This window comes from Eptatretus burgeri, chromosome 16, assembly GCF_056783735.1.
Source record: "Eptatretus burgeri isolate ZD-2024b chromosome 16, Ebu_testis_v1, whole genome shotgun sequence".
Taxonomy (NCBI): domain Eukaryota; kingdom Metazoa; phylum Chordata; class Myxini; order Myxiniformes; family Myxinidae; genus Eptatretus; species Eptatretus burgeri.
Genome location: NC_140976.1, coordinates 37,797,838 through 37,825,337, shown reverse-complemented (window position 1 = coordinate 37,825,337; position 27,500 = coordinate 37,797,838). Strand labels below are relative to the sequence as shown.

Genomic DNA, 27,500 nt, shown 5'->3' with positions numbered 1-27,500 from the left:
CGGGATCGGCGCAACCCTTGGCCAGTCACCGGGTCACGGCCCAGGAGTTCGGTGCAGGGTGATTCATATCACGGTGTTCAGAGCGAGATGATTCCGCAGCTCAGCTATGGCTTGCCAGATGTAAAGTAAGGCCGCTTCCAGCCATCACAGCTGGGCCATGTGCTGGCTGGGGCCCAATCAGAGCGCCCGATTTGGGCGACGACACCGCTTTGGGTAGTCTCCCCCGCCCCGCACCACAGAGTCTATAAAAGGACGGGTCGCGGGGCCGTCTGCATTCCTGTCTGCTCGCTTATGCTGGTTCCTGCTCGTCCCGCTCTTCTCTCGACTCCGCCTTCTTCACCGCCTCGTCACTGACTCCACCCACCGACTTGATCCTGTCTGCCACTCCGTCCACTCGCTCTCGACTCCGCCTTCTCCACCCACCCACTTGATCCTGTCTGCCACTCCGCCTACGACTCCGCCTTCTCCACCCACTCACTGCTGGCTCCACCCAAAGTCCCTCCTTCATGCCTGACAGTGGCGCCCCTTCTCTGGATAGCCAAGCAAGAGACGATGCGCCAGCTGTGAAGGAGGGATCGTCCAGCAGAGGATCCCCCCAAAACGTACTGGGTGGCGCGGTCGGTCAATATCATGCAAGGAATTGCGAGACCGTTAGCCTCATCTCCTCTCCTTTTTCTTCTCATTAACTCCTCTTCATCGGGGTGTGTGCGTGCGTGTGTGTGTGTGTGTGTGTGTGTGTGTGTGTGTGTGTGTGTGTGTGTGTGTGTGTGTGTCATGACGCCTGTCCTCGCTTGCTTGTACTTGCTTTCTTGCTTGATACTCAACATAGGTTGGCAAAACGAACACAAATTTTGATGGGCCTACTGGCCTCATCCTGCACTGAAGCTCCTTGCAAGGGAAGGGACACAAAATATTAACATATTTAACCCTGACACCTACTCCCCCAAACACCTACCTCACCTTTTCTCACTTCACCTGGCAAATTTAATCTGTAAATGGCCTCAAATACAACATAGTTTGCTGAACATAAACAACTAGGTGTGCAGAATGGGAAAGAAAAGGTTATTTGCAGTGTAATCAAAAGGAATCAGGGTTGGTGAAAAATTTCATCTTTGTTTATAAGGAGAGATTGATAAAGTTTGACGTTCCCCTCACCTTGAGTTGTGGTTTCACCATAAGTTCCGGCCAATGGAACAAGTCCCTTGTCCACCTAGAAATACGCAATCACATTAAACATTTCTCAAAATGTGACATTCTTCTCAATCAACAAAGTTATGACTGCATCTGCAACAATATTAACTTGATCCGACTTAACATTTTATTGGAGGAATTGATGGGGCTTGACAGGACTGCTGTGGATGTAAGAGGCTAGGAAAGGTTCTGATGAGGAAAAGTCATAAAACTTATATTCAACCCATGTCATGGATTTGGCCAGAGTGCTGTGATCAAATGCTTACTCTTGCGAAACATGCTATAAATCAGATCCCACCTTTCAGCTTTGCTTAACGTCTCCCCTGATAAGTGAGAAACTCCAAAAGGTGTGCCTATTGCTCACAAGGTGCGATGAGCAGACTGTAGGAACTGCTGCATTGTATTGTCATGAGCATTCCCCCTGGTGAGAGGGAACGTAAATATAGACAATACGTGCTGAGACCTCAAGCTGAAGAGTCCTTGTCTTTTGTGCTCGCCATAAAATACCACAGGAACGTACTTTATTGGGCACGTCGGATACCTTACACGCACAGCTACCTTGCATGAGGAAATCTATATCAAATGGAGGGGAAGTATTGTGATGGTTGTGATTCCCTGGGAAGGACAAAGCGCATCCACATAGGTTAAAGCTAGTTATCCCTTAGAATTCTGTTTACACATTAAGATATATCGTATTCATGTGGATAGATAAGCGTTGCGAATGCGAGTTAGCTTAAGTCCGTGTTCTTTTCCTTTCTACATCCCGGACTCAAACTATTTCCCGCCGGCAACACACACTCACAGATAATGTCATCCTCATGTCCTTCACTTTAGCGGAGAATTTGGCACAATCGGCTTGAGGTGGAGGGGAATGAGGAACCTCATAGTCGATCTCACCCAAGAGGAAGCTATCCATCAAAAGTGACAGGAAAACACCAAATTCTCACCCCTACCCCCTTCCTGGAAAAAAAAAAAACAAACAAACAGCCACAAGGACCCTGCTTCACGAATCATCCTCCAGTCAATCACCTACAGAGAGGTTCAGACCACCCTCGTGAGCCCTGCACCAATGAGGGTCTCCGAGCTGTGGGACGACGGTGGGGGGGGGGAGAAATAAAGGGAGAGGTGCGGAGAAGGAAACAAGAACTTCTTTACTGGCTTGCTTGAAACAAGAGATCCTGCAGCTCTTCACTTGCTCATTTGCTCATTCTGAACTTGCTTCAGACACTTTTTCAACTCTGAATTTCTATTCCGACCTTCACTTCAACACTTTCCAACTTTATTTTTGGACTTCACACTTCTTCACTTTCCAATGTTCTTTACACTTTACTGAGTTTTTGACTCATTATATTTGAACTCTTCACGGCTTTTTCACCTTACACACAGACACCCACGCCAAGGCCGGTGCACCTTCGCCACAACCCGGTGGTCATCAGGGCACCAAGTCACAACAAAGGTGCCCTCCTCACCTTGTATTACTGGCCATTATCTCTGCTTGAGGTATGCAATACATCGCTTTCAGCCAGAGATCATCGGACACTCCAGACGACCAGGGTACGAATGGGCAGAAGGAGGAACCTGGGAGAGCGTGGAGGAGGCAAGCCAGAACCACCAAACCATTGGGCGGCCACAATCCAGCCAGGTTGTGGAAGGTGTGTCAGGACACGTAGATAACCCCTCACGACTTCTTTCTCACTGCTACAACTTCTCACTCCTCTCTCTCTCTCTCTCTCTCTCTCTCTCTCTCTCTCTCTCTCTCTCTCTCTCTCTCTCTCTCTCTCTCTCTCTCTCTCTCTCTCTCTCTCTCTCTCATACACATATTTTGGTGTCTGGCACATTTGTTTAGAGAACCAATTGATTGACTTGAGGAATCCAATGGAGGGTCTGTCACATCGGGTACGAGTGGAAATGTATACATGTCTGTAAGTTGTGTGTATTGCCTGCATCGCTAATTCCTGTGTTTTCCTGCTATTTCCTTCTTTGAATCCTAACTGCTTTTTCTCCCACCAATTTCTGCCCTGCTTGTAATAAACTCGTGAAATATTTAGCATTGCGTCTCGGCTTACCCTGCTCAGGTTTGGTTGGAGATAGTGTGCCTGGGGGGTAATTAACCCAATCAGTTAATTCGTCACTGATACACCATCGGGTGCAGTGCATACCGTTGGTTCGCTCAGCCAGTTAACATCTGTTCGGCAACCGCCAGCACTGTTCCCCATCCACTTTAATCATCTTGCCGGTGTGGTAAACCGACACTGGGTGCGAGGATCCGACCAAAGGAGAGTGTTGTAGACAGCATCCATGGGCTTTTAAACGATGCGTCAGCCTTTTGGAGTTATCCGGACCACGTCTGTCACAGACTCACAGTATGTATGTTTCATCGATTACTCTAAGAGTATTTCAGGAATCTGAAACTTTCAAAGATTACTCAGGACACCCTGAAGGTGTGTTTCCTGAAGTTTTGTTTTATTCAATCAAGTTTTGAAAAAATTTTTTTTGCCCATCTTGAAATTTTCTTCCTTTGGGGGTATGGGGGGGGGCTGCAATTTGAATTATCTGAGCTATATAACCATGATGTATTATATTAGCACATAAGCAGTGTACATGTTTATCCTTCATGTATGTAACCCAGGTTATTTTTTATATTTTTAGGAGAGATTGAGGCAGCAGTCTGTTGCCTATACACCACCCAAATAAATGGGCGTGTCAAAAGAACATGTTGCACGCTTGGAGAAAGATCACCGATAGGACGGGTATTCTGCTTGTATATAGTGGAGCTATGGCATATGTGAGTATGTATGTATAATGTATATATGCATGAATGTATGTATGTGACAGAAAAAGTACCCTCTGGCGTTGTGTGCTAAAATTTGTGGGGTATCTGCCCAGAATTGAATACAGTGATCTCTAGTGGTATGTGTGCTAATATAATTGTAGTGTCCCAGAAGAAAATATCACTTTGTGGAAATATCACCGCTTCAAATTGCCCTCCGAAGTTGGACCGACATGGTATCAATAATTATCATAAGGATAATAACATGATCCGCCTGACCATGGCGGGGGGGATGAAAATCAGCTACTCAGAAGGGTCTTAATAAGTCTTCAGGCACTTTTTATTGTTCGGACAATAACTTATAACTGGAAGTTCAAGGAAAAATAACTCAATATTTGTTTACTTGTTTTATGTTTCTTTTGTTTAACGAGATCTTGTCCTTCTTCGATCTGCAATTCCTTAATGTGCAAGTGTAATGCTACATCGGCGTACGTAAGTTGAACACTGTATAACCAAGTTGCACAAGGTTGAACGGAGTGTATCAGATTTAAATATTGCTTCACAATCTTTGGGAAACTGGTGCACGGTGTGAACAATGTAGTGCAGCACAAATCTCAATTATACAGTGCACTTTACCAAAGAGAGAAAAAAAGCACTCTTTGTTTATATCATCGACGAGTGCTCGTAATCAATAAATGCCACGGCCATAAACGATCCTTTCCTCGGATTGCGTCAGAAGGATTCACGTTATGTTTTGTTTGAGGATAACCAACAATGGCTGTTTGTGCAAAAGGTCAAGCAAAATGTATTTGCTGACAAAAGACAGATTACACTGATAACTTCACCTTTATTCCGACTACAATGCCCTTATTCTTGATCACGTCTGGAAAAGCGATGCCATCATCAGACTTTTGATAGAGGGTTTCTTCATACAGGATGACACCCCCGATGACCTGATATACACTTGGTTTGCTGGAAAACAGGATTTGGCGGTATAAACGTCTGTTCAACTCGGTGTTCTCCACGTTGATCGCCTGCAGTCGTTTTCCCATGGTTCCTTGGAACAGAGACAAAGCAGGTAATAATCTCTGCAGGATAAACTTCAAACCGATGTTGTCTTTACTGACTCTTTTACTTAAATTAAATTATTATTTTATCGAGGCTTGAGCTAATGATCAAGTCATGTAATTTTTCTAGCGTTTTAAAAAAAATTATCATCAATGTAACCGGCATGTAACATCAAATGAACAAGATGTAACCTTCGAGCACCACATTCTCTGTTTCCTCCTCATGCCATTTTCATATTAAGTTTGGATCCATGTCTCAAAAACAGTGTGTACTTTTGGCTCAAACATTTGAATGCATTTACTCGGAAAGTTTTTGAGTCGATTGACAAACCTCACTCTTATCTCCCCACCCAAAAGGACCATCGGAGAAACCCTCCCATTTACTTACTTAACAATCCTCTTGAGGAAGTTCAGTCAATCAAACGCCTGGGTCTATCAGCCATGATCTTTCTTGGACAAACCGCATTTCAAAGTTGGCCTCCAAAGTCAGTCGCCTACTCGGCATAATCCATCATATAAAGTTCTTCCTTGGTAAACCTAAACTCCGATCCACCTACAAGGCCTTCAACTGGAGCTTGATTAAATACTGCTCCCCCGTCCGGGCTGGCACCCCTTCACAATGAAGCTGAGTCGATGGGCCGATCACTTTCCCATCACGGACAGATTGGTAATCTCTCTGTCTTCTACCACCCTCTTTCTGGTCTTGCTCCCTCTGCTCTTTCTATGCTTTGTTACCCCTCCCACCCCCCCTCATGTTTCTACATGATGCACGTAGTCAATCGACCCCCCCCTCTCCCCCTGGTGAAACTCTCAAAATCCAGAATCACTGCTTACCTCCGCTCATTTGTTCCTATTTTTTTCCCACTCGTGGAACCACCTTCCATACTCTCTTCGATCTCATTCTTCTCTCCAAACATTCAAGACAACCGTTCACCACCATCTCAGATCATCCCCCAACCAACACCAACATCTTTTTTTTTAACCACAGTTAATCCCCCACCCAATCTCACTGCCCTCCACATCCATGTTGTCCTCCACATCAATCTTGTCCACCCCATGCATCTTCCCTTACCACTCATTCCTCCCCACACCCATTATTTCTCCAAGTCTCCCCCTATTTTGTCCTTCAACCCTGTTGCTGGTATTTCCCCCACCCCTCCCCTCTATCTACTGTTGCCTTTGTTCTGTTACATCCTGATATGTCCAGTGCACGAGCTCCTCCATGACCCTGGACCTTGCATATAAAAAGTAGTTGTGGAATAGTTTGCCAGATAGGAGTGTGCCGGTACTTGAAGAAGTGTGCATGGCTGTGCGTGTGCAGGCATGCATTGTTTGTGCATGTACTTGTTCCTGTCTGTGTTCGCTTATGCTTGTACAAATTCTCACCAGTTGATTCATCTGCAGCGAGGATCCCTTTTCCTGGAGATACAATTTGCTTAGCAACTCGTTCCAACGTGTTCATCTCCTCAACTGACAGGTACTGCAACATCCTGAAACAATGCAGGATAGAACAACCTTGAAGTACATCCTGGAGTGCATGTGGTACAGCCATAATAATAAAACAACAATTGGATCATCTTTTTAGCAAGCTAGCCATACTCGTTCCCTCCGACAGGGGTCAGGTGTTAAACCACATACACGACTCAACATGCACAGGCAAACATTTTGTCAGTTGTCTCCCCACCTGGGGGGTGGGTGTTTGGGGGGCGGGGTTCATACCCATGACCTGACCATAGATACCTTGATCAGGTCAGGTCAGGAATGGAAGCATGTGCCGGAGCAGCGCATCGCTGCGTCCACTTTCAGCTGGTACTCCAGGGACCTCTGTTTGGCCATTCCCCATGCAGATGCCTGGCCCATACCAATCTCCTTGAGATGTTGATCAACATGCTGCAAATACGAGGCACGTGGTCGGCCCATTGGCCTCCTCCACTCACGAGGCTCCCTTGTGAAAACAATCTGCTCAGGGATCAGCATCAGGAAAATGAGCCACATGTCCATACAGCCACAGCTGACGCTCACAGACCATGCAAGTAGCAAATCTCATTTGAGTCTCTCTCAACAACCGCTCATTGGACACAAAGTCCAAAGAGGAATAGCCAAGAATTCTCAAAAGAGACCTGGTATCAAAGGAATTAAGTCTCCGTCTCAGATCCCTGATCAGAGTCCAAGTCTCAGATCCGTACAGCAAGACTGGAAGCACCAAGGACCTGAAGACTCAGACTTTCATCATCCTGCTCAGGTACTGACAGCACCACACCGCATTATCCAGTGAATCCATGACTCCCCTGGCACGACCCAGACATCTGTTGACCTCTGACTCACAGCCAGCGGAGACATGAATATCACTGCCAAGGTGAGTGAATTTCTCCGTCACCTCAACATCTTCACCACAAACAGGTACAGACAAGAAAGCAGCATCCAAGATGTCATTGAAAGCCTGGATCTTAGTTATGACCCAGGAAACCCGTAATCCAGCGGCTCCAACTCCTCATTCAGCACCTCGAGGGCCCCCAAAAGGATATCCAAGGTCTCCACAAAGATGACTGCATCATCTGCGAATTCAAGGCCAGAGATCTTGACATTCCCAAACGATGCAACGCAGCTTGATCTCTCTGACATCCTCCCCAGAATCCAGTCCATACAAGTGTTGAAAAGTGTGGGGGCAAGTACAGACCACTGATGAACTCCAGTAACAACTGGAAATAAGTCAGTGATGGTACCACCACACTTCACAGCACTCTCAGTACCAGAGTATATTTCAGACATCAGATTGATCAGTTTTGGTGGCACCCCACAAAGACCGTGAATCGTCCAGAGGGTATCCTGATTCACCGAATCGAATGCTTTGCAGAGATCAACTTAGGCTGAAAGCAGCCCCTGTCGAAACTCTCGTCTCTGTTCAGTGAGGACGGGAAGAGCAAGGATACGGTCAATCGTTGACCTCTTTGGTGTAAAGCTTGATTGTTCTGGGCGCTGGTGCTCAAACAGATGGTGGCGAACCCTATCAAGAATAATCCGAGCAAAGGCCTTCCCATCACTGAGAGCAGCGTCACCCCTCGGTAGTTGTTGCAGTCCTGGCGATCACCCTTCCCTTTCCAGAGAGGGAAAACAAGGCCCCTCTTCCAATCAGTTGGGATGATGCCTGCGTTCCAGGCAGAGCACAAGAACTGCATACGACATGAGTACAGCATTTCCACCAGCCTTGAGAAGTTCAACATGGATACCACAGATTCCAGAAGCTTCACCCCATTTCAACCGGTTCACCGTAGCCCATGTTTCCACAAATGACGGTGATCCACAGTTGATTGGAGGGTCAGCAATAGGGATTGTAACACACCTGACATCTAATTCAACAGCTGGTGGATCAGCTTGGTACAACCGCTCAAAGTAACCGGCCCAGCGGGCCTTCACTCCGGGCTCCTCTGTCAAGAGCCCACCACTCTCCACTCTCACTGCAGTACACCGAGGGACGGGCTTGGAGTAACGTAATGTGCAAATTCCCCTGTAAGCAGGACGAGAATCACTAGACCACAGGTGATGCTCTCCACCCTCACAGATTCCTCACACATCGGCCTTCATGTCCACCCTTAGCGCACGTACAGTTTTACGCCTCAACTCCCTGAACAGCTCTGCTCTGCCATTCAGCCTGGCCCTTTGACGCTGGTCAATGGTATCCAGTGTCCCTTGAGAGACAAAATTCTTCTTCGCCTTACGGCGAGTTCCAAGACGTCCCCCAGGCTAAAATCAAGGACGGTGGGCTTGACGGCACTCCACAACTCTTCAGGAATCCCCAAAGCACCCAGACCCCCCAAATCTCCACTCAGTCTGTTTGCAAACTTCTCAGCTACCCTCTCATCCTTGAGCTTGCCAACATCCAGCCTTGGTGGAACAGTACCGTTCTCCCAGACCTAAGCTGCAACACCAGAGTTGCTACCACAAGCCTGTGGTTGTCGATATTGAAGAACTGAGCACTCCGGTAGAACCTGCAGTTCTGGATCATCCTCCAGTGACCATCAATGAGCACATAGTCGATCTCCTTTGCCACACCGCCAGCGTTGGAATACCAAATCCAGTGATGAAGCTGTGGGTGCTGAAACCATGAACCAGCCATTCTAAGTCCACAACTTCTTGCAAAGCCAAGGAACTGGAGTGCTATTCTGGTTCACAGTTCCAGACCTATGGGGACCAACACATGTCTCATAACCATCCCCATCAGTGCCAGTTGATGCATTGAAATCTTCCAAGACTAGAAGAGTATCTCGCCTGGGGCACTGATCAACCACAGAATCGAGCACGGCATAGAATGCATCCTTCACGGTGAGATCACTCACCTCAGTCGGAGCATAAACAGAGACCAGGGAGATGACACCCAAGGAGTGACGAATCCTTTGTCTCGTAATACGCTCGTTGACTGGTGTTATCTGAATTATCAATGAAATCAGCTCATTGGACACAGCTACAGCAACTCCTTCGGCATGGTAACCATCAGAGCGACCAGACTAGTAGTAGGTGTAACCACCCTCCATAATATCACCACTTTTTGGTCTCCGAATCTCAGAGAGTGCTGCAAGACTGATGTTCAAACTCTGGAGGTCAGATGATAGTCGAGAAAGGTGATCATTCTCTCTTAGAGTGAGGACATTCCAGGCACCCACCCAAAGGGACCGCCACAGGTTAACCCGAGGAGACCGCCGTCTGGTTGATGACGCCTCAGCACCACCCCAACATATACCTCCACAGCCCGACCCAGGAGCAGCTGCACAGAACGTACTCCCACAGAGTGGGTTTTTCAGTGTTATTTGCGTTTTTTGTGTGTTTTGCAGAATGAAGTGTTTTACGGTGGCCGGATGGCAAATCCTGCCACCAAACTCTTCGAAAATTCACATCTGGGTCGGAGATTCACATCTCAGCAGGACAATGCTCTGAAGCACACTGGAGTGGCTGAATAAGAAGGAAGTAAATGTTCTTGAGTGGCCCAGTTAAAGTCCTGACTTGAACCCAATTGAACATTTTATGGCGAGACTTGAAGATTGGAGTCCATCGACGATTCCCATCAAACTTGGCAGAGCTAGAGAAATTTTCACGTGAAGAATGGGAAAATATTTCACCATCTCACTGTATAAACCCAGTAGAGACCTACCCAAAAACACTCATAGCAAGTTATTGCTGCAAAAGGGGCTTCCACCAAGTACTAACCGAAGGGACTGAATACTTTTACAACCAGTGAATTTTGATTTGTACATGTTTTTTGCACAGATTCCCAACATGGAACCTCCTTCAACTATAACAGTGTTTCGTTTGATCTCTGCAGTTATGAATAAAAAAGCTCATTTGGAAAAACCGTTCATACATAATTCATCTAAACGTGGCATTATTGGTGAGGGGTGAATACTTTTGTAGGCCACTGGATATCAATTTCTGCAAGCACAACTGGCCGTGTTTGTCTGAAGCCAAGTTCAATCCTGTCTAATGTCTCTATCTACATGTGTGTCCACGAGATGATTGAGCATTAGACTCCAGAATCATAAATAAACAACCAACCCCCCCCCCCCCCCAAAAAAAAAAACAACAGGCCTCTTTTTTCCCGCCTCTGGAACAAACTCCCACGCTCTCTTCAATCCCATTCTTTCTTCCCTCCAGGTTTTCAAAACAGCTGTTCACCACCACCTCTTATCGTCCCCCATCCAAATCCACGATCTTTTCTACCCCCGTTAATCCACCCCAAACCCACCTCCTTCAAATTCCCTGCTTTCCTTCCTGAAAGTCCCTGTAATGTCCATCCTGGACCCCACCCCATCCCTCTCCCTTCCACAGATCTCCTCATGTCTCTGTTCCCCACTGTTTTGTCCTTCCCTCTCTCGCCCCTCTTGTCTCTTGCTCGCTTGTTATACGTTCTGTGTATTAGCTCTCATACGAGCCTTGACATTTTATTAGCTTTTATACAATCCTCAATATTGTATCCAAAAGAAAACCCAAAACAAAAAACAAACCAACAGATAAACCATTTTGCTCATAACCCCTTCTTGCTGCTCTCAATAAAGTATGGGTTTTATCGTCCTGTTTAGGTTACGTTTAGTATACATGTGTTGTGCTGAGCTTTACTGTGTGAGCAATGACGATGTTCAAAGCAATCCACAGTTCTGTTTAAAATGTATTTCCCAACAAAACTAAACTTTCTGCTCTGCACAGCTGGAATGTGGAAAAACATGTTGCTCAGATTTCCAACTCATCCCGAGTTAATAGGGTCAAGGGTGATAAATCGGCATGTGTATGAGGCGTTTCCAGGGTGGTGGCACAAAAATAAAAAACAACAAGTCTGAAGATGACGATGGTGCACGAGCGGTATTTGATGATGTAGATTGTTTCAAAAGTCAAGGATGAGACAATGTGATAATGTTTGACCAAGTTATAAAAATGATCAACATGATGTGGTACGGGTGACAGGTTATTAGCTGCAAAATGTCGAAAACCCGGTTTCGTTCAACAACTTTCAAAAGTTGACCTTTGCATAACCTTTAAAGGTCCCAAAACAATGTTGTGCACATTAAAATAAGGAAACAGGATACGTGCTATAGCTTATTGGAGTTAGTTCATCGAAGAAGGTCGAAAACCCGGTTCGATTCCCACAACTTTGAAAATTTGACCTTTGTGAACTTTAAAGGTCAAAGGTCAAGGATTATGACCTTTGGTGCAAAACTTCCTCTGGAACATTCCAGGAACAATATAACGTCATATAGGCTATATGGCATTTCGCACTCCTCGGATTATCCATACTTTGATGAAATCAGCGTAAAAACAAACTTGAAGTGGGCGCCACGGGCAAGGTGTTCGAGATAGAGCAAAATGGTTTCAAGACTTTAGGTGGGGAATGACCTCAAGATTATGCATAAAAAATATTGTTATCCTCGCTCTCAAAGTTTGGGCGGTCGAATGATTTTTATGTCAAAATTCGCAATTTTCTAAGTTCGTGACCTTGTGACCTTGACCTTGGGATGAAAATGAAAAATCGAGCTCCGTGGGGCTATGCAGGTGCCATTGGGCTAACCAAATACCGAAACCCCTGTCAGATTCGACAAACCCCCTCGGAGAAGATGCAAATTGAAATCGGCTACCCCCTAAAAACACATGTTTTTTGGGCGTGGCTCCGCCCATAATGGGCGCACCACACCCATTCTCAGGAAAACACAACTAGATCATGTCATAAACCTCCCACCAAAATTTTATCAGGATCGGATCAAAACCCACGGAGCTATGCTTGGGACAGACAGACAAGCCGGTAAGCGGACATGGGTGGTCGGCCGTTGCTAGGCAACGGAGGGGTCCATGGCAACGGTTCTTTCTCACACATAACTAGGACATACCATGAACCTACCATACCAGTTTCATGTATATCTGACTCATCGTCTCTGAGATGTAACAAACTTCGTTTTTTTATTGTTTTCGACCAGGGTTTATTCAAAGTCTATCTTCTCCGACAGTTTTCATAGGATCCGGCTGGAAAGTTTTTGACAACATGGCTGAATGTATTGCCCACAGTCGCTCATGGCCCGATTTTTGTTTTTCGAAAAAATAATTTTTTTATGATTTTTCAAAAATTTCAAAGTCCCGTTGCTCGGCAACCAAAGGGGTGTTAGCAACCAGTACCTACGCGGCACAACGAGGTCAGAAACTGGTCCGACCACCCAAATTTCATCAAAATCGAACAACTGCAAGGGGGTCAAAAACCCCCGACAAACACACACACGGACAGACCGACACCACGACCAACAAATAAGGGTAGATCAAAAAATGTTTTTAATGTAAAAAAAAATATTTTTCGAAATTTCTTTTTTTCGACTCAATCGACTACCCAACAAGCTGGTAGGTGGAGATAGGTAGTCGATCAAGTCGAATTTAGTCGTTTTTCAGCCGTTGCTAGCCAACAAAAGCGTCCATAGCAACGGTTCTTTCTCACACATAACGAGGACATACCATGAACCTACCATACCAGTTTCATGTATATCTGACTCATCGTCTCTGAGATATAACGAACTTCGTTTTTTTATTGTTTTCGACCAGGGTTCATTCAGTCTATCTTCTCCGACAGTTTTCATAGGATCCGGCTGGAAATTTTTGACAATATGGCTGAATGTACTGCCCACAGTCGCTCGTGTCCCGGTTTTTGATTTTCGTAAAAACAAATTTTTGAGATTTTTTAGAAAATTTCAAAGGTCCGTTGCTAGGCAACGGATGGGTCCATAGCAACGGTTCTCATTTGCACACAACTAGGTCATGGTATGAACCTACCAACCAAGTTTCATCGAAATCGCCATTGTATTAACGGAGCACTGGACCGAACAGACATACACACATACAGACAGACAGACAAACATATCGACGGAAATACTGATAATAAGTGTAGACGAGATTGACGACCCAACAGACACACACCAATAACGAATATAGTGGTCACTTATTTTTTCGTGAAAATATTTTTTCGTGAACCAAAAAACCATTGTCCCTGGAGAGAAAAACTTAGGGAATTGGAGTCTCACTACGTATTACAAATGGAAAACAATGGACATCCTCTCCACCTCAACCTTTTCTCTTTATTGTCTCTCCTATAGGGAGTGGATGGATGGACACACACACACACACACACACACACACACACACACACACACACACACACACACACACACACACTCCTGAGTCTGTGCAGTCCCAATGAACAGTCGGAGTGTGTGATGTAAGGAATAAATCCTGCACCTCCTCTTGTGAGAAAGAAGACTATCTCACAGGGAGACAAGGGATCTGCACCATGCGAAGAGGCTGGGGAGGTGCTACCTGTCTTCATAAAACCAAAAACAATGCTCCACAAGCAAAACCAAAACAACTAAAGTTGGAACATAGAGGAGAAAGAGATCATCCTTTTCTGTGAAGTGTATTCGATGCATGAGTAGTGGGGACTTCACGGCAGGGACAAAGATTCATGGACCAGTTAAAGATGAAATTGGGCACCAGAATGGAGATGGTGACCTATCAAAAAGTTGAAAGAGTTGCGTGAACAACCCATAAATTCCTCAGGAAAAGTATGGAATAAAAGATATAGAAGAAGACCATTTGCACATCAGGTCACTGAATTCAACCACCAACTAATTTTGAGGTCAACTTCGGCCAAAAGGCTAATTTGGGCCAAATTTGCGAAATGCTCAATTTTCATCCGATTGAGTTGAAATTTGAAAAGGATTTACATATCAGGTCATTGAATTCAACCACCTATTACTTTTGAGGTTATCTTAGGTCAAAAGGTCAACACAGGACATAAGGTCAACCCAAAATAGGCCAAATATTTAAATTGTTTCTAAAATCCTCAATTTTCATCCAATTGACTTGAAATTTGAAGACCATTTGTATATCACGTCAAATGAATTCAACCAACTATTCATTTTGAGATAAGCATAGGCCAAAAGGTCAAAATAGGCCAAAAGGCCAATGTGGGCCAAATTTTCTAAAATCCTCAATTTTAATCCAATTATCTTGAAATTTGAAGAGCATTTGCATATCTTAGCAATCCAGATCCTGACCAAAAATGTGCATTGCCATTCTTGGACAGTCACCAAGATACACAATAAATTTCAGAAAGATTCCTTCAAAACTGTGGCCAAAAAACGTGTGACAAACAAACAGACAAACAAACACACAGAGAAACATACTTAGCAATTTTTTTTGCCAAATAACAAACAGGTAAACAGGCAGGGGTGAAAACATTACCTCCGTCCACCTTCGGTGGACAGGCAGAGGTAATGATCTTATTTGCGTCGTCTTTCTCATGTGGATGTTACTGAAACTCCAAATTTGCCATGTGGCGGAAATCGCGCCACCTCTAGTGGTAGCCGGTATTACATATCATCTACCTTTATTATCTCCACCACCAAAGGTAGATGGATGGAGGTTATGTTTTCACATCTATCTGTCTGTCTGTGAACAGGATATCTCAAGAAGTTGTGGATGGATTTGGACGCAACTTTTGTGGGAAGGTTGGGTATGTAACAAGGAATAATTGATTCGATTTTGATGAAGATCTGAATCTGGATCCGAGAATTTTTTAAGTGATTTTTTTTTCACCTTTGAGAAATGGGGCCAAAAACTATGAAGGGCAAATTATCTCTAAAAGTTGTAAACGACGTGACAAAATGAGGTGGATGAGTTGGTTCGGTGACGAGAACAAGCCGATTTAAATTTGAGGTCTGAATCCAGATCCGGCCTATCCGGTTACACAACGTAAACAAACCAGCCTGGTGACACCAGTTGGTGGACAGCCTGGTGCCACCAGGCTGGTGGTGGTATGTGCTCTACCGAGTGGCCGTTCTAGTCTTACAATATGGAGTCAGTATGATATGTTGTGATCAATAAACTTTCTTTGACAAATGACAAAAATTATGAAGTGCATTTCCAAGTCTGTGCCGTGCAGCACATTGCTCACCAAAGATGGATCGAGAAGGGTACTAGCGCCCGGAGGGCGGGTACTCGCGCCCGGAGGGAGGGTACTCGCGCCCGGAGGGAGGGTACTCGCGCCCGGAGGGAGGGCACTCGCGCTCGGAGGGCGGGTACTCGCGCTCGGAGGGAGGGTACTCGCGCCCGGAGGGAGGGTACTCGCGCTCGGAGGGAGGGTACTCGCGCTCGGAGGGAGGGTACTCGCGCTCGGAGGGAGGGTACTAGCGCCCGGAGGGAGGGTACTCGCGCCTGGAGGGAGGGTACTCGCGCCCTGAGGGAGGGTACTCGTGCCCGGAGGGAGGGTACTCGCGCCCTGAGGGCGGATGAACTCGAGCCCGGAGGGAGGGTACTCGCGCCCGGAGGGAGGGTACTCGCGCCCGGAGGGAGGGTACTCGCGCCCTGAGGGCGGATGAACTCGAGCCCGGAGGGAGGGTACTCGAGCCCGGAGGGAGGGTACTCGCGCCTGGAGGGAGGGTACTCGCGCCTGGAGGGAGGGTACTCGCGCTCGGAGGGAGGGTACTCGCGCCTGGAGGGAGGGTACTCGCGCCTGGAGGGAGGGTACTCGCGCTCGGAGGGAGGGTACTCGCGCTCGGAGGGAGGGTACTCGCGCCCGGAGGGAGGGTACTCGCGCCCGGAGGGAGGGTACTCGCGCTCGGAGGGAGGGTACTCGCGCCTGGAGGGAGGGTACTCGCGCCCTGAGGGAGGGTACTCGCGCTTGGAGGGAGGGTACTCGCGCCTGGAGGGAGGGTACTCGCGCCCTGAGGGCGGATGAACTCGAGCCCGGAGGGAGGGTACTCGCGCCTGGAGGGAGGGTACTCGAGCCCGGAGGGCGGATGAACTCGCGCCCGGAGGGCGGGTGTGCCGGTTCGTAATAACATTGCATTTGTGCATCCGACGGACGAGCTTCACACTTTGTTGCAAACTTTCACACAAACGATGTTTCGAACAATAAATCCGACAACATAAAATAGAATCAATTAAGAAGAAGTTTTCATTTTTATTTGATTTCTCGAGTATCCGCAAAATCCATTGGATCAACAAGAGATTAGAAAAACATTGTCAATGCAAACCTGACGAGTCTGAAAGCGGCTGAAGTACCGATCTGTGTAAATGGGTCAAACGACGACTCCGTCGGGCGAGTTCACACAGGACGGGGCGTCATAAACACGGCCACGTCACTAACACGCCCCCTGCGTTGCTTCCTCCCATTGGCTGCGCAGGAATATGGGCGGAGCAACACGTTCACTCATTTTCAGGATTATTCGGCCGATCCTTGCTTCTCATACCTCCACGACAACTGCTCGTGCTGCTCCTCCTCCTCCTCCTCCTCCTCCTGCTGCTGCTGCTGCACTTACTCTCCTCTACCCCCACTCTCATACCTCCATTACTGCACTTACTCTTCTCTACCCCACTTTCATAACTCCATTACTGCACTTACTCTCCTCTACCCCACTCTCATACCTCCACTACTGCACTTACTCTTCTCTACCCCACTCTCATACCTCCATTACTGTACTTACTCTCCACCACATTCTCATACCTCCACTGCTGCATTTACTCACCTCCACCCTTGCTCTTATACCTTCACGACTGCATCTCTCCCTCTACCTCTACCTCTATCTCTCACTCTCTCACTCTCTCACTCTCTCACTCTCTCACTCTCTCACTCTCTCACTCTCTCACTCTCTCACTCTCTCACTCTCTCACTCTCTCACTCTCGCACCAAACCTTTCAGAGAGCTTCGGTGCTGCTGAAGCAGCTTCCTGGACTAGGCTTATAAACGAGGTGATTTGCCATTGTTTTTCCAGCAGTAGTTGAGACAGGAATTTAGAAATGACCAGGGTGCTGGTGATAGCTCTCTTACTCTTTGCGAAGGACATCATGGGATCTTGAACGTCCACAAACTTTTAAAGTGATTTTTCTCCATTGAAAGATCGGGCCAAAAATGACCTATAGGAGGATATCTCAAAAATTTACGGATGGATTCAGACTCTTGCTCCACTGCTGCACTTCCAGTCTTCCTCTGCATATGTTAGATTCGCACATCCAAGGAACAGCACACGCATTGATTAAATCCTGTCTGTGAAACACCAGGAGGACAATTTATAGCCTTGTTGGGATTCGAACCCAGGCTCGATGGCTTCGAGCAAGTGTGCTAACTGAGAGTGCTGTGAGATGTTGTGCTGCCATCTCTGACATTTCCAGTTATTACTGGAATGAGGAGTCAAAGCCGCTGGGATTACAGGTTTCCTGGGTGAAAACTAAGATCCAGGCTTTCAATGATATCTTGGATGCTGCTGTCCTGTCTGTACCTGTTTGTGGTGAGGATGTTGAGGTCGTGGAGAGATTCACTTACTATCCTCTAACCCTGACATATATGCAAAGGGAATAAAAATGCAAACGACGTGTTAATATACCTCTCTCTCTCTCTCTCTCTCTCTCTCTCTCTCACTTCCACCTGAGTTCAATCGTGGATATAATCTCAGGTTGTTCAGAGGTTTCGGTCCACTGTTTTATCCACAATGATTTTCTTTTTTTAAATCCCACGTGGAACAAGATCGTGCAGAAAAGTCAGCGGTTGTTGTGCAGAAATCACTTTATTGGAGTCAAAGCAAGAGTAATACTGGATGTAAAGCAGTAATTCCAGAAAGCATTAATGACATCACACTTTTGAAAGTATTACTAGATAAAATGCTTGAGCAGGTTCTAAGAAAGACAATATTGGAGGCAATGTATCCCTTCGGCAGAAACCTTAAAAACAAAGCATGTCCCAGTGAATCCTGATCATTGTTGTTATCAGTGATCTGCACTAGGTGACCTTTGAACACACTGTTGCAAGTTCATTCTTAATCCAGGTTAACCGGCAGGTATCTGGATTCAAACTAACCAAATAATTTTGTTCGTCCAAATATAGAGCAAACTATCAACCTGGTAAGTAAATGTTTTCACTTTAAAGAAACTTTGTTTTATTTTTGAACATGGATTACTTTAAATAAACAATTGCAATTTCTTTTTCTGCATGTCTTTTGGAGAAGACATTCTCCAAACTGAGAAAGGCTTTTAGCACAAGGCAACCATTGACATGAATGTGCGGAGCCAACTCAGTGAGTGGGATCAAGAAGACGGCGGAGGGAGTGTACCTGTGCCGAGGACGAACACCAGGCCAGGTGATGCCCGGACTCGCCCTTTTGGAGGGAGAGCTGACATACCTGATATCTGGGCTCATTGAAAGCCACCCAGGTACCACCACCTAGCACACTGCAGAGTGAACTTCAGAGGGATCCCAGCCAGATTCCAGGTGAGGACGGTCCTCCGTCAGCTCAACGCTCTCCCCGGTAAAGTCACTTTTCTCAAACAGCTTTGCGCAATAACCTCCTGACTCCTGCAATACGTTGTTGGTGACAAATCCACTTTTCTTGTGTTTGTGGAAAAGGACATGTCATGAGATAAAGATGATTTAATGCAGTCCCCTTTGTATCCCCCAATCGGCATTGTTTACATTCAGCCTGATGTTGGGTTAATCGTTAAGGTAGCTGGCTGAAGATCTTGGGGGTCTTGAGTTTGAGCCCCTGTCGTGCGGTTGAATTAACACTAGGTGGGTTGACTCAACCTGTCATACCTCTGAGGTTGGCAAAATGAGTACCAGCTTACTGTTAACAGATACACCCCTAGAAAATGATGCAGCACAGCAGCTGCAGGCTACATACGAATAAATATATAATAAATAATTGTTTCATTGTGAATTTAGAAAGTTTGATGGCAATGTTACAATTATATGTGAGAATCTCATTGAAAATATTGGAACAATGCATTTTCATTTATAAAGAGATCAAGACTCTGCGTAACAACGAGATGACAGAGAGTGGAAGGTTGACAATCCGACACGAGAGTGGAGAGGAGCAGGTAGGCTATAGATGGACAAACAAACAAAGTCAGTACGAGTAAAGAAACCTGCAGGTATACAGAGAGGGATGTGGGTTAATGAGAATAAAGTTTATGGTTACATGCAAAGGACATGGAGATAGGACATGTAATAAAAACATTTTTTTTAAATGTAAAAGGATGCAGGGATGTTCCTCCAGAAAGGTATGTAAACAAGGTCAGAATGGTCATGAGAAATGATCATGTGAAACCATCCCTACATCTTTCTTTGAATAATGGTTGTTGAAAAGACAGTTATATCGGACACACACACACACACACACACACACACACACACACACACACACACACACACACACACACACACACACACACACACACACACACACACACACACACACACACACACACACACACACACACACAGTCTTTTCTCGGGACAATCATTGTTTCAAATAATCATTTGTTGTGACCATCCCAACCTTGTTTACATACTTTTTGGAGGAACATCCCTGCATCCTTTTACATTAAAAAAAATTACTTTTTTTATTACTTTAAAAATGTTCTTTACTTTTATTTTTAGAAATACATATAAAAAATGTTCTACGACTGATTTACAGCTTGATCTCGGCAGGGTCTTGGTGGAACCATACACCTTCCACTTCTTAATGATCGTCTTGACTGTGCTCCAAGGGATATTCAAGGCCTTCGAAATATTTTTTTATACCTATCCCCTGATCTGTGCCTTGCCACAACTTTATCCCAGGCATCTTTTGAAAGCTCCTTGGTGCTCATGGTTGAGTCTTTGCTGTGAAATGCACTACCCAGCAGAGGAAACCTACAGGAACAGCTGATTTTATTCTGAAATAATCAGAATCGTGACAATTTAACACAGGTGGAAACCAATTTCACATGGTTTGTGATTTTGAAGATGATTGGTTACACCTGAGCTAATTTACAATTGCTATTATAATGGGAGTGGACTCTTATCCAACCAAGATATTCTAATTTTGTATCAAGTTTTGTACAAGTGTACAAATTCTTAAATCAAAATGAAATGTCAACAGCCCAACCATCAACTCAAATACGTTATATTACTCTAGTTGGCATATACACAATTCAATGGACATTTCCACACGACCACCTTCAAACAATACAACCCAAAACCACGTCCAATAGGATGGCCATCGGATTAGTGCTCGCACTACAAAGTGTCAACCCTCATGTCAGGTCAGGTATGGGAGCATGTGCCAGAACAGCGCGTCGCTGCGTCCACTTTCCGCCGGTACTCCAGGGGCCTCCGTCTGGCCATCCCCCAGGCAGATGCCAGGCCCATCCCCATCTCCTTGAGATGATGGTCAACCTGCTGCAGCCACGAGGCATGTGGTCGGCCCACTGGCCTCCTCCACTCATGAGACTCCCTCGCTGAGAGAATCTGGTGAGCAGGATCAGCGTCAGGAAAACTAGCCACATGTCCATACAGCCGCAACTGACGCTCACGGACTATGCAGGTAACAAATCTCATCCGAGTCTCTCTCAGCAACCGCTCGTTGGACACAAAATCCGACCAGCGATAGCCAAGGATTCTCCGAAGAGACCTGGTACCAAAGGAATTAAGTCTCCGTCTCAGATCCTTGGTCAGAGTCCAAGTCTCGCATCCATAGAGCAAGACTGGAAGTACCAAGGACCTGAAGACTCGGACTTTCGTCCTCCCACACAGGTACTGGCAGCGCCACACCCCATGATCCAGTGAATCCATGACTCCCCAGGCCTGACCCAGATGTCTATGGACCTCTGACTCACAGCCAGCAGAGACATGAATATCACTGCCAAGGTAAGTGAATCTCTCCATGACCTCAACATCCTCACCACAAACAGACACAGACAGGACAGCAGCATCCAAGATGTCACCGAAAGCCTGGATCTTAGTTTTGACCCAATAAACCCATAATCCCAGCGGCTCCAACTCCTCATTCAGCACCTCGAGGGCCCCCAAAGAGGATGTCTAAAGTCTCCGCAAAGATGACTGCATCATCTGCAAAATCAAGGTCCGAGATCTTGACATTCCCAAACGATGCACCGCAGCTTGATCTCTCCAACATCCTCCCTAAAATCCAGTCCATACAAGTGCTGCAAAGTGTGGGGGCCAGTACACACCCCTGACGAACTCCAGTAACAACTGGAAATAAGTCAGAGATGGTACCACCACACTTCACAGCACTCTCAGTACCAGAGTAGAGTTCAGACATCAGATCGATCAGTTTTGGTGGCACCCCACGAAGACCAAGAATCCTCCAGAGGGCATCCCGATTCACTGAATCGAACGCTTTACAGAGATCAACATCGGCTGCAAGCAGCCCCTGCCGAAACTCTCATCTGCATTCAGTGAGGACACGAAGTGCAAGGATACGGTCAATCATTGACCTATTTGGTGTAAAGCCTGACTGCTCTGGACGCTGCTGCTCAAGCAGATGGTGGCGAACCCTATCAAGAATTATCCGAGCAAAGACCTTTCCCGGCACTGAGAGCAGCGTCACCCCTCGGTAGTTGTTGCAGTCTTGTCGATCACCCTTCCCTTTCCAAAGAGGAACAACAAGGCCCCTCTTCCAATCAGATGAGATGATGACTGTGTTCCAGGCAGAGCACAAAACTACATGCAACGACACGAGTGCAGCATTTCCACCAGCCTTGAGAAGTTCAGCATGGATGCCACAGATCCCTGGAGCTTTGCCCCGTTTCAACTGGTTCACCGCAGCCCGTGTTTCCACAAGCGAAGGTGGACCACAGTTGATTCGAGGGTCAGCAACAGGGATTGTAACACCCTTGACTTCCAACTCGATAGCTGGTGGATCAGCCTGGTACAACCGCTCAAAGTAACCGGCCCAGCGGGCCTTCACTTCAGACTCCTCTGTCAATAGCGTACCACTCTCTGCTCTAACTGCAGTGCTCCGAGGGATGGGCTTGGATGAACGCAATGCGCGAATTCCTCTGTAAGCGGGACGAGAATCACCTGTCCACAGGTGATGCTCTACCCCCTCACAGATTCCTTGCACATAGGCCTCCTTGTCCACCCTCAGTGCACGTACAGTTTTACGCCTCAGCTCCCTGAACAGCTCAGCTCTGCCATTCAGCCTGGCCCTGCGACTCTGGTCAATGGTATCCAGTATCCCTTGAGAGACAAAATTCTTCTTTGCCCTGCGGTGAGTTCCAAGACATCCACCGGCAACATCAAGGACGGTGGTCTTGAAGGCACTCCACAACTCTTCAGGACCCCTCAAAGCACCCAGAACCCCCAAGTGTCCACTCAGCCTGTTCGCAAACTCCTCAGCTACTCTCTCATCCCTGAGCTTGCCAACCCTCAGGATGGACACGAAGCCAGGGATCTGTCTGCTCGCAGCGATTGCTGGTGGAGGTTTAAAATAAAAGTTTGTGTTTTCACAGACGAGTTATCCCAGCATCCTGAACAAATTACAAATTCCTTCCCTAAAACGCAGAGGCACTCTCTATCAGCAGTACAGCCATCCTGCAGTGAAGTTTAACAATAATATGCCTTATCACAGTACTTTGTGGGTACTTTTAAGTTCATCCTCCATGCTTTCACATGAGCATGTCGGATTAACTTAATATATACCAGCCGGCGAGACCATACGTTTGACTGAAATCCTTCGAGCAACCCTACAAATTGAACTCACACCACTTAGGACAATGCAACAAGACTTTTCACCGACACCACCACCATGTTCTTCATTAATGATGCAACCAGCACACCAAACCTGCACTTGAATTCTGGTCCCATATGCATTCACGAATGACACCTCACATCAGGATGTACATTGTTCCATTTTTATTAGATATCTCTAATCGCCACTCAAATGTTTGCATAGTTTGTGAAGCAAATGCAATTCCATTGCTCAAGCACCATAAAAATAAATAATAATAAAAAAATTGTTAATTTTGAACATCATCATTTGCAGGATGGTGCCAGGGACTTTGCCCCCAAAAAGTTGCACAACTGTATAACACGGCAGGCTAGAGGCAACCTTTAAAAAGTACTTTTTGCAGTGCTGTTGCACTTCCTGGTAAGATATTAAACTGAGGTCCATAGGTTTCCCATTCCAGAAAGCGCCACTGGGGAAAACAGAGGCCACTGAAACATATTGCAAGACAATTAAATGTCACGTGAGTGATTGATGAAACAAACACCAATTACTTTGACAAAGCGTTTTTCCATAGTAAAAGTGTAAACACAGTACATAGTACCCAAATAATTGTCAAATGCTCTTTTGAATCCATGCTACAAAGTAGGTGAACTGATTAAGTTAGTTGTTCTTTAACCTTCGGGTCCAACCCAGTGTCACGGCGAGGCGACGCTGAGTCAAATCACCCCCCCCTCTCCTTCAAAACACTGGCACCTAGTTCGGGCCTGGCCCATACCACCACCCAGGTGTCGAGGCTACGAAGGCGCTCAAGGACTCGGAGGATCGGAGCTTGGGGATCTACTCCTCGCAATGCGCCCAACGACGGTTCCTGGTGCAACGCGCCAGTGCTTCACGGGATCTGCACCCATCATTAAAATGTAGTCTCTTGCCCGGCAGGTCGTCATTCAATCTCGAAGATTGTCTGGCGTCCCCGGTAAGCGAAGAAGTGAATCACCAAAGGGAGTGTGTGTTGGACGTGTGATGAAATAGCAGTGGGGAAAGCCATGGGTCCAGTCCAACTTCTGATGTTAAAGAACTATTAAATTAATCATGTAATCTATATGTATAAAAATATCCAGTTTATCCATATAAATGGATGCTTACATTTATATGGATACATTTTTATCCATATAAATGGATGCATACATTTATATCGATATATTTTTATCCATATAAATGCATCCAGTTATGTCGAAACAGAATAAATTATTCAGAATCGGTTATAGATAATAGGTATCTGCATGCTGCTCAAAACAAAAAAAAAGTGAAAACAAGAAAAAGAACAATCAGAGACTGCAGACCCTCGCCAGGACTTGTTTTGTGTGGTGTTTGTGTACTGGTGTATTCGTAATTAAAAGAGACATAACTTGAACGGCCACTTTATAACTGCTGGCAGTGATGACCGGGTACCAAGACGTCCCGCTTTGATTGGACACCTGACAAAGACCCAAACAAGCAAGAAGCAAAGATGAAGTCATCATGAGGAACTTGGATAGGATTTACATTTCAGCTGATACTCTACCCTAAAACCCATCCAGGCACAGCCAAGTGAACTTTATTCAAAAAAATTAAAATAAAATAAAAAAAATCAAACAAAAAATAACTCAGATAAAATAATTAAGTAATTCTGGCTGCTAGACCAGTATCCAATCAAGTTAAAATTTAAAACATGTATTCCGCATCACTACTGGATCATAATTGTGAAGTTTCATGTTGATTGATTGAGCGGTTCCAGAGAAAACATTATTTAATATTTTTCTTCAATCCAATATGGCTGCCAAACCATGTGACCTATCAATTATTCCTGAACAAACTTGTACACCCAAGGCTTGGGGAACATTTGTGTGAATTTCCCCCTCGATCTGTTCAGCTGTTTTGAAGAAGATTAAAAAAATAGATTTTATGGTAAATCCAATATGGCTGCCAAACAATGTGACCTATGATGTCATGTGTGTGAACCTTTTCTTCCTCATGGATAGATGGTCATACATGTAAAGTTTTGCCTCGATCTGTTTAACAACTTCAGAGAAGAAGATTTTGGAAGGTTTAAAAAAAAACAAAAAAAACAATATGGCTGCCGAATCACGTGACTGATGACATCATCATTTTTTTTTCTGTGGACCATTTTATCCCGAGATGACTCAAATATTTTCATACTGATCAGATGTAGTGTTCTACATGTGCAATTATGATGTCATAACAAAGGCACCTCTGAAATCATTAAAAAATCACTTATTCCCCGTGAGGAATACTTGCTATGTGCCAAGTTGCAATTTTTTCCTTGGTGCGGTTTCAGAGATAGAGGTCCAAAGTTTGTCCAACATGGCTGCCACACCATGTGACCTATGACGCTATAATTATCAATAAAACATTCTACATGAGTAGTCGCTCCTAACCCTAACAGCTTGGTGAAAACTTTGTCTCAATCCGACAAGCGGTTGCGGAGAAAAACACTAAAGTTCTGTGCGGACAAACAAACAAACAAATAAAAACCAATGTCACCCGCAGGGTGACCGGTATCTTGCCAAAAGGTGACCACGTGTGACTTCTTTAAGGTCACACTGAGGTGAACAGAGCTGCTATCCACCAGGAGCGACTCCTTGAGGAATATCTGCCTACGAGAGATTCCGATGAGAATTGTTCTACAGAGTAACCATGAAAAATCTGTTTGCCTCATAACGTCACCAAATGACGTCATAATGTCTCAAGCTTGACATATCTAGAAAGCACTCATCGAGGTGTTCAATTTGAGGTACTACACGATATGGTTCCTAAAACTTGAAAAGTTGACCTTGGGGTCAAATATGTTTGACCTCAGGCGCAAACCATGAAGGTCCAGGCCAATCGCCACCAAAAACTAATCAGCTGAGCGCCAGACCATATTCTACATTCCCATAAAGTTTGGAGACGATTAGATTAAAATTACTCAAAAAATAAGGGTTTCGTCAACTCCCCTGATTTGCGACAAAGTGACCTTGACCTTCAAAATTTTGTGCGCTGAAAGGGACCTCTATAGGCCTCTCATATGCGAAGTTACAAATATTTCCAATGATAACTGTGCTCTGCAGAGTGATTTATACATGATTACAGACAAAAAAAAACAACATACAAGCTGACTAACATATCTTGCAAAAACTTCGTTTTGGCAAGATAACAAACAAATGGACCCAAATACAATACCATTTCTTCTGGCAGGGCTAAATAAATATCATTTCCTGGTCCAGCTGAAGACCATAAATCACACTATTTCACCAATTCATTTGAAATTCAAACGAAATGTCCACGATTTCTGCATTGTGAAACAGATCAAATCTCAAATCGGTTTTTGGTTTTGGAAAGGGGGATTTTTTGGCATTCGACCACCCAGGGCCTGAAGGAACACATGCCGGGTGACAGATGGCAGGACCCCAATAAATTTGAAAGTCGCATGGTGTGAAACAGAGACAGCGAGAAGTATATCAGAGTTGGAATATTATGTGGAAAGTGGGGGAGGGGGAGAGGAGGACTTGTTCCTCAAACACATTTAAAGGCTTTGCTGAATGGACAGGTAATATTTTAAGCACAAAGGTTGTCAAAACAGGGTAAAGGAGCATGGTGATAGGCATGAAATCCTTTTAACTCACATGTCATTGCAAGAGGAGTAAATAAGAAGGTAAATAAACTAAGGTGCAAGGGTCAGACCGATATCAGTATGTAGTCCAAACTGGAACCTTTTTGGCATTTTTGCAGGAGTCTGACAACCAAAAATCAAACTGCATTCCCAGACACCTAAAGCAGCACCCAAAGAACCAATACCAATAAAAATATTATTTCACTTGCAAAACACGAAACTTGAAGGTGCAGAAATTCTTCCCTGTCAAAAGGGTTTGGCAAAAAGGCAAACAAGTAAAAGGCACAATCTTATCAATGCCAAACTGCGAAAGAAAGAGAAGCTCTTGGTGGTGAAATAGCTGTTTCTTCTCGGGCACGGAGTAGGAAATGTCTCGTCCCATTGTATTCCGTGACTGCAACAGCGATCTTGACTCATCTGTTTGCTTTCTTGGATGATTTGATAGGTAGTGGAGCTGAATACTTGGCAGGACCTCGACTTTCCGAGTCAGCGATCCCAGAAAATGGTTCCAAAAGGTTGACTTTTCCTGGACTGAAAATACAGCACCGGAAAGAGGAAAAATTAAAGGTTTGATAAAAGGAAAGCAGACATCACATGCCGGGTGGACTTAATTAACACAAAAAGGTACATTGCATTTGATTTTATATATGTTGTATATATGGCCCTGAGTCTACGGCCCAATCAGTTCGCCATCGCAGACAGGTCGGTGGTCTCTTTGTCTTCTTCAACCACCTTTCTGGTCTTGCACACTCTGCTCTTTTAGTGCTTTGTCCCCCTCCCCATGTTTTTGCAGGGCACACATG

The 27,500-nt window shown here is 45.4% G+C and overlaps 2 protein-coding genes and 1 long non-coding RNA gene across 5 annotated transcripts in view; 1 reads left to right on the top strand and 2 right to left on the bottom strand.

Moving 5' to 3' along the window:
• The window catches only part of LOC147010873 (uncharacterized), a 31,219-nt gene extending 20,638 nt beyond the window's left edge, over positions 1–10,581 (top strand). The window contains exons 3-5 of the long non-coding RNA XR_015052429.1: positions 2,578–2,843; positions 3,841–5,039; positions 9,855–10,581. This is a non-coding gene — a long non-coding RNA (uncharacterized LOC147010873). The remainder of the gene's footprint in view (positions 1–2,577; positions 2,844–3,840; positions 5,040–9,854) is intronic.
• Positions 1–16,713, bottom strand: part of LOC147010872 (fructose-bisphosphate aldolase, non-muscle type-like) — a 49,532-nt gene extending 32,819 nt beyond the window's left edge. The window contains exons 1-4 of the mRNA XM_085859708.1: positions 16,578–16,713; positions 6,415–6,518; positions 4,807–5,018; positions 1,156–1,210 (exon numbers count right to left, since the gene is read on the bottom strand). Of these exons, the coding sequence (XP_085715834.1) occupies positions 1,156–1,210; positions 4,807–5,018; positions 6,415–6,517 (370 nt within the window). The 5' untranslated portion in view covers position 6,518; positions 16,578–16,713. The remainder of the gene's footprint in view (positions 1–1,155; positions 1,211–4,806; positions 5,019–6,414; positions 6,519–16,577) is intronic.
• A 6,505-nt stretch (positions 16,714–23,218) lies between these two features.
• Positions 23,219–27,500, bottom strand: part of LOC147010871 (ribosomal protein S6 kinase beta-2-like) — a 66,532-nt gene continuing 62,250 nt past the window's right edge. For all 3 annotated transcript variants that reach the window (XM_085859704.1, XM_085859705.1, XM_085859707.1), the window contains exon 15: positions 23,219–27,228. In XM_085859704.1, coding sequence (XP_085715830.1) covers positions 27,111–27,228 — 118 coding nt within the window. In that variant the 3' untranslated portion in view covers positions 23,219–27,110. The remainder of the gene's footprint in view (positions 27,229–27,500) is intronic.